The sequence below is a fragment of the Impatiens glandulifera genome, chromosome 2 (genome assembly GCF_907164915.1).
Source record: "Impatiens glandulifera chromosome 2, dImpGla2.1, whole genome shotgun sequence".
NCBI classification, from domain to species: Eukaryota; Viridiplantae; Streptophyta; class Magnoliopsida; order Ericales; family Balsaminaceae; genus Impatiens; species Impatiens glandulifera.
This window is the reverse complement of record NC_061863.1, coordinates 16,058,816-16,066,672: the sequence shown is the minus strand read 5'-3', so window position 1 is coordinate 16,066,672 and position 7,857 is coordinate 16,058,816. Positions and strand designations below refer to the sequence as shown.

General features: G+C 30.2%; 1 protein-coding gene across 2 annotated transcripts; it reads right to left on the bottom strand.

The window, feature by feature from the left end:
* Window positions 1-1,821: 1,821 nt before the first annotated feature.
* On the bottom strand, window positions 1,822-3,921 carry LOC124928052 (putative cyclin-A3-1). Of its 2 annotated transcripts, none has more exons than XM_047468584.1 (7): window positions 3,604-3,921; window positions 3,261-3,493; window positions 3,027-3,182; window positions 2,887-2,923; window positions 2,537-2,686; window positions 2,250-2,384; window positions 1,822-2,158 (listed from the first exon to the last, which is right to left on the bottom strand). In XM_047468584.1, the coding sequence occupies exons 1-7, from the start codon at window positions 3,892-3,894 to the stop codon at window positions 2,075-2,077; spliced, it is 1,086 nt and encodes a 361-aa protein (XP_047324540.1). In that variant the 5' UTR covers window positions 3,895-3,921; the 3' UTR covers window positions 1,822-2,074. The 2 variants fall into 2 exon arrangements, with proteins under 2 accessions (XP_047324540.1, XP_047324541.1); XM_047468585.1 differs by having other exon boundaries at window positions 3,027-3,179.
* Window positions 3,922-7,857: the final 3,936 nt, after the last annotated feature.

Below are 7,857 nucleotides of genomic sequence, written 5' to 3'. Positions count from 1 at the left end.
AGATTCATACATATTCATTTATTACCTTAGAAACATAAAACTCATAATGATCCATATGTTAGCATTATGGCTCAAAGCCCTTAAGTTAGCATAATGGAAAAACCCTTAGAATTCAAATGTTAGCGTAATGACATAACCCTTCAAGTTCAAATGTTAGCATAGTGGCCTAAGCCCTTACAGATTGTTAGCATAATGGCGCAATATCCTTCAAATTCAAATCATTTCAACACAACCACATATACATAGTAATAAATAAATTCTTCACATATAGTCATGAATGTCTTCAAATAATCTTAACATTCATATTTCGAATAACTCATATCATCAAATGTCTCAAATATCTTTAATTACCTCAAGCATTCATGTTTCATGTAAGTTATATCCTCAAATATCTTTCACTATTTCAAATATTTCAAACATGCATATTTCTCTTCAAATATAGTCCTTATACAATCGTAAATCTACAGCGTCTTCAACTATTCCTAACATTTATATTTAATCTAAATCATATCATCATATATCTTCGTATTTGCTAACTCTATTTTATAACTTCTTCATCATTTCGCCTCTCCTATTTAAAGCCTAAACACTAAACATATATTCCTTTATTAATACCTATCACTACTTCCTTATCTCAGATTTCCTAATGTATTTTTAGTCCCTTTAATCACATATCATTAACATCGATCAGAAGATAATGTAGTTTAATTAATATATATTATTTTATATCTTTTTTTTTATTATTATTACAATATACCCCCTTATACAAAGACAATTCTATAAAACTCAATGAAGAATATTTTGTCTGAGTTACAGTAATATATTTTATATTATAGCAACTAAGATTAACCAAGGTTCTATAGCATGTAACTATCTAAGATTATAGCCACTTTATAATCAATCAGAAATCAATAATTGTACAATCGATGACCAAAGCTAAAACAAAAAAACACAGGAAAAACCAAATGGAGGAGAAAACAGTGCAGAAGTATATCACTATAATAAAGGCCTTGCAACAATGATAACTAATACTCAACAATAAAGAGATCAATCAAGAAACAGAAAAGGTATTCAAGACCACCACATTAATATCAAGATTTATACAAAAAGTATCAACAAAAACAACTCTCATTCCACTCATAATTTTCAATAAATGCACCAAGAGAAATAATACAGAGAACTCTTCAATGAAAAGCATATGAAGAGTAGTTAAAGAAAATGCACAAAAAAAACTTGATTATTATTTTTTCTAACATTTATGAAGAAGATAAATAAAATATAAATCATTGGAAGTTGTCTTTGGGAACTACTATACAGCAAATACCACTTTGAATCACACTAAAAGAAGCTTTGATTCATGCTTATAAGCGCCTCGCTGATCACACTAGCATCCCAAGAAAGAGTCCGTACAATAATGTTATCTTTGAAATGTAACATTTAAATTCTTAATCCACTTATACTACCCTAAACTCTAAACCCTAAGTCACATTTATTTTTTATTATTTTGTTAGTTCTTTGATTATTTATAGACTTTTTAAAGTCATTTAACATGTTATATTTTCATTACCACTTAATTACCTTTTAACAATTAGAAATCCATAATTGACATAAACATCATGTTTTACAAGAGAAAAAGATCAAACATAAACCAAATTTGACATACGACAATATTTAAGCCATCAAAAACGACAAAATACGTCAATAAAATGATTGCCTATCGACGGTATCATTATTGCATATGATTACGAAAAGGAAATGACACTATTAAAAAAACTCACAATAGAGTTCAAAATCAAATACCTCAAAAATCCAAATGGTGGAGATCAAAATTCAAAACAATGTACATTTCTTAGTTTAGCTTAATTGTAATTGTCAATTAAAAAAAGTTGTCCAAACATAAAAAAAATTCCTCACTTCTAAGTAAATGTTCACCTCCCAACTATGTTTCATATGTTCAAAACAATCAGTTCTTTCAAAATAATTCTAAACGTAAAAAGTTTGATATGGGTCACTCAGCTCAGCTTGATACAAACATTAAGCTTTCAACCACTCCAATGGCATCCAAGCTGAACCTTCAAAAACCTTCACCCACCCCCATTTCTTCGAAGTATAAACTGGGTATTTCAACCGGGCCCTTCCTCAACCCAACATATTTGAACTGTTAAAACACAAACATTTTGAGTTACATTCAGATGTTTGCTTCCAATTAATAAAGAGTCCAAAGACAGCGGCAAGTATAAGACCATTACCTTATGCTGCAAGTATTTATCTCTTATTGCTACATAAGAGCCTCCTCTTTTACCTAAGTGCAACTCGTGTATAAGGACAACACATTCTTTTAAATCAGAAGCTTTGTATCCTGAATACACTTCAAGGTTTGAATTCTGTATATAATAGTAAGATTTGGAGGAGTTAGTTCATGATAACAAATTTAGCAAAATTCAGTCAACAATCAATAATAACTATGTGCTAAAAATATAAATTTTCACACAGTATAAGCTTGGAAATTGATGGTTGATTTTAGAGAGCTACTTACCCATGGATGTTTATCAGGATGGGTTATAAACCTCGAAAGGAATACAACAGAAGAAGCAATCATAGATGGTAAAAACTTCAAACAACAGTAGTCCAATAAGCTCAACTCTGCCAAGTAGCATCCCAATAACTCAAACTTCGAATTTGGATACTGCATAATACAAATGTACAACTATTAGTTTCCTTTCACAAAGGGTTAATTGGTAATAATCAAATTGAAAATACTATTGCTTGTTGAGAAAATTGATTATTAGGATCAAAAGAATAACTATTTTGATATTTTACAAATATTATATAAGTGTTGAAGTATTTAGATAATTCACATCAAAATAGGCTTAGAGAGAGACTTACTTTGCAATATTTCTCTTCAGAAATCCTGGCGAATCTTCTGTAAATGGCAACAAGTAAAAGAAGCAGAAATAATGAGCCTCATCAAACGTTATATCCAGGTAAATGATTTAAGGTAAATGGGAGAATATTCAACTTGGTACCTCAAGAATGTCAGAATGGTTGGATTGCTCACTTCAAATTTAAGTGACTTGAGAATATCCGCTTCCATCTTCACCACATCTTCATTTGTGCAAGTGAAGTCTGAGATGTAACACATGTCATCAACTGATGGAGGATCAGACTCTTCAAACTTTCTGCTTAAGAAGGAACAGTCTAAGCATCAGATATTGAATGTTTAATTTTTCAAATAGTCACATAACAAGAATGTGTCTTACGATGCAATGAGCATAGAAGAAACACCAAGCAACTGTAGCCTCTGCCTATTGATATGATTAATAGACAAGAATCTGTCAATGTAACTGACTGTCAGAAAAAGTGTGTCAGATTGAATCTTGTATTCTCCTGCCACCTCAACCAACCAATCCACCAAAATCCCTCTCATGTTTGCAGTCACATCTGTTTGTATCTTCTCCATATAATCTTGCAATGGCCTTCTCTTTGCCTCTTTCTAAATAAACAAACAAATCCCATATTCAATATACAATAAAGAAATCAATCAGCAAGCACTAAACCCTTACAGAATAAATAGGAAATGAGAAGTAAGTCAGTCCAACTAACCTCCATGTTATGATGATAATCGTAGATATCATCTGCATAACCATTGCAGATATTAGAATCATCAAACTTCGCTTCAATGTATCCGCCCTTCGTTCTGCATTTTAGCTTTGGAATCTCCGTATCCAGATCCTTAGTCGAAGGAATGCTCATATTAGAAATCTCAATGTGGGTGTTTCTCTTCTTGTCGGGGGATTGCAGATCAGAATCATCTCCGACCATTGCGTCAGCTGTCCTCTTCTTCGCCCGATGGGTAACCCTCAATGAGATTTCTTCTTCCGTCATACCTTCCATCTCTCACTCCCCGACTATATGATTCTTAGAAAGAGATAGACAAGAAGAGAGAGAAAGGTGAGCGAAAATGAAGGAGACAGGGAGTAAGAGCAGCCGCCGTCATGAATACATATTTGAAATGTTTTTGATTGGCGCTTCAAATGAAAATTGTTTTACACACGTGTTTACAAATGGCGCTTGAAAATTGTTTGCTGCAAAACTACGAAGCTAGAGAATTGAGAATTTGTCCGTGTTTTTTTGTTTCTCTAAATAATTTTTTAATATTAAAATTTTATAATTAATTATTTTTAAATATATAATATTATTCATTATAAACTTATTATGTACTTGTTTTACAAAACAAAATGATTATAAATTCTCATTAAGTAATATTTCAATTTGACAATCATTTTTTTATAAATTAAAATACTAGTAATTTTGATTTAAAATTCTTATGTAAACAAAAAAAAACAATTATACAAAGTTCTATACTTCAATAAGGAATTTGATTTGATTAATTATATCTATATATTTCTAAAACGTGAAACACAAGATATGTTTGATTATTAGTATCTATTATTTTTATTACGATTATTACTATGTATAATAAAATTTATAGCACGTAAATGTTAATAAACAATCTTTCCATGAATAATATGATAAATCAAATAAATTTATGAACTATAATAAAAACTATCATAAAATGCAAATACAATTTAGTTTGGAATATATATAAGAATAGACAATGGAACAATTACAACATAATTTGCAAATTAACCTATTAATTTAAACTTGTGTTCGATAAGGCAACGTTAAAATATTTACAGATAAAACACTATCTCAACCTATTGATATAATGGTGTTATAATTCATTCTAAATAAGGAGACTCAAAGGACAAACAATTTATAACGTTAAACATGTAGACGTGAGAATCTGCGAGTGATTGTTTTGCTAAAATTATTGTTGTTGTAAATAATAAAATGAGAGTTACTAATGAAAGACTGAAAATGTTGTAGTTAATGAAAAACAATTAAGATATATAACATTTAGATTTCATTATTTGTATGCTCAACTAAGTAAAATAGTACTACTTACTCATAAACAAATAGTGACCAGTGTAATGTATTTAAACAAATATCATGTTTATGGTAAATCTTCTTACTAAATTTATAAATAGTTCTACTCAATGACACTTTAATGTAGTAAATAGAATATTAAAGTATTTAAAAGGAATAATGGACATTGATGTATTTTTACAAGTCTAGAGGTCAGCAAAATTTAAATGTTTATACTGTAGTGATTATTACATGGAATATAAGTGATACCAAAATTACTTCTATATGCTTTTGTGCTTTATGTCAGAATACTATTTTGGTATTCCCAAAAGATAGTCAGGAGTGTTTTTGTTGCATAATGTGCTTGTTAGAAGTATGTCTAAGTAGGATTTTCAATAAGTAAAATATGTTCATGATAGTGTTATCGATGAATGAGGTAGAAATTAGAGTTAGATGACTTAAATTTACGAGATATATATATATATATATATATATATATATATATATATATATATATATATATATATATATATATATATATATATCAGTTGGAATAGGAAGGTGACGGTGTCTCCGATAAGCAAGGGTACGACATTGGTATTCTGCTGATCAATTATTGTGGTACATACAATCCAACTTCTATTAAGCTCGACTATTCTGTCACAAATAATGAAGATGAATATGAGGCGTGTTTATCCGGGATCAATTTGACATATAAAAGGGTACTCGAAAGCTAGAAGTAATAGTGGAATCGAACCTAGTAATTTCTCGAGCGAGTGAAGGATGGAAAGTGAAATGTGAGAATTTGAAGCCATACCATAATTTTCTCATGAAGCTCAGTGGCAAATTGGTAAATATAATATTTGTACATTCTTTGAGAAGCCATTATAGATTTGCACAAATCAAACCTTTTAGGATTCAACAAAGGCACAATTGAGCATAGGAGAAATGAATAGTTTCCAAAATGGATGTAGTTGACAAACCGTGATACCATTGCAAAGTTACATGAAGGGAGGGGAATACCCGTCTTACTTCGGAAAGAAAGAAAAACGAGCCCGATAATAGTATACTACTAGATATGTGATGATGGTAGGTAGGCTATACATACGATATTTCATCGAGAAAAACATGTTTTTGTGTACATCAAGCCGAATCAACGAAAATTATGGACAAAGTGCATGATGGGTCTTGTGGTCCACACATGAATGAAATAACACTATCCAAAATTCGTATTTCTTGAAATATTTAGAACAAGAATGCATCACTTATGTAATTCTCCGTGATACCATTTGCACAATCTTCTACTGGGTCACATATGTACAAATAATAAATGTGTCAACAATAATGCGCCTACAGTTTTGTGTCATCTCAATATAGGACCAAAGAGTTTGTCGTTGTATTTAAGCACAACAAGACCAAATAATGATCACATAAATTAATATAATTAATTGACAAAGCATATCATGAATGTGAGGAATGAAAATTTAATGTGTGGTGATATTTTCATGTCATTTTTCAACTAATCATACTTGACTTTAGTGAGATCATACTTTAAACACAATTGTATAAAGTGTAATGAACTGAATAATACTTAATTTCTTATTAGAATAAAAAACTTCATAAATATCTATAAGATAACTAAACTGAAAGACAACCAAACTAAAAACTTCCACTGAAATTAAAGATCGTTGATCACTACGATGTTGGGTTTTGGGCTCATATTTTATTAGAGTTTATATATTGTAATGGGCTTTAAGCCTTTATTGGGCTTAAGAGTAGTAGTTTAGTTTTTTTTACTTTTGATGTACTCCTATAAATAGAGACATTGTAACCTAGGGTTACTTGGACTATTATTCCATGGAATATCAATAGAATGGACGACTCCCCGAGGATGCATGCATTGTTAGCCGAACCTCATTATATCTTGTGTTCTTTATTACTCTTTACCATTATATCTTTATATCTTCTTTTATCGTGTGTTTATATTAGATTTTTTGTCAACAAGTGGTATCAGAGCATGTTTTGAGAATATTTATCGTAATCTATTTGTGAAGATATGATAGAAATCTTAACCACCATTGAAGAAGTTGTTGCAAATTTGTGTTTTTGTTGAAGATTGTTGGCTATTTGAGAAAATAACATTGGTTACAAAAGAATTAGCCGCTGTGAAGATTTGAGTCGAAATCTTCAATTGCTAAGGAGATGTCAACTTTCGTTAAAATATTTCTTAGTTTTGGATGACACTCTCTTGAGAAGAAGACAATGAGTCTTTTGTTCTTCTCGAAGGCGCCAATGGGTGCAGGTGACGAAAAGTCGTCGTGTAGCCAGCGACACGAGAATGAAGAAGATGAGGTATATTCTTTGACTTATTTTAATTTGGGACATATGGTCTATTAAAATATAAAAAGAAAAATATATATCTCTATATATATTCCATTTATATCTCTATATATATTCCACATATATAGATATTATATTATGATATAATATAATATATAGAGAGGAGCCAATAATTTTTGAAGCGATCAACAACTAAGACTTTTTCAACTAATACTTTTTCTTTAAGTCCCGTTTGATTTCATCAAATAGGTTTAAGACCTATTTGATTCCAATTTTCACAAGTTAAATCTTGTTTGATTTTAATCAAATTCTTAAAATTTTGTATGCTTTGATCTTGGATTTGTATTTAGGCTTGTTTGACTTGAATTTCCCAAATATGGAGATTTTTAATTTATATTCTATGAGGTTTGATATTCGTCAATGGGGAGATTGAAAATTGAAGTTGAAAAAGGAGGTGGAGTGCTTATTCGATGTTGCAGATTGTGGAAGACAGTTGATGCAACATGTAAAGGTTTTCTTATTAAAGCGGGTGGCTTTAATGTTTGTTTGCAAGAGTTTGGTTTTGATATGTGTGTATAAGGGACATAT

Coding starts and splice junctions, on each gene's coding strand:
- LOC124928052 (XM_047468584.1), bottom strand. CDS start 3,894: ATGGAAGGTATGACGGAAGAAGAAATCTCATTGAGGGTTACCCATCGG. Junction 3,183..3,260: donor TCTTCTATGCTCATTGCATC/GTAAGACACATT, acceptor TTCCTTCTTAAG/CAGAAAGTTTGAAGAGTCTG. Junction 2,159..2,249: donor ATAAATACTTGCAGCATAAG/GTAATGGTCTTA, acceptor GTGTTTTAACAG/TTCAAATATGTTGGGTTGAG.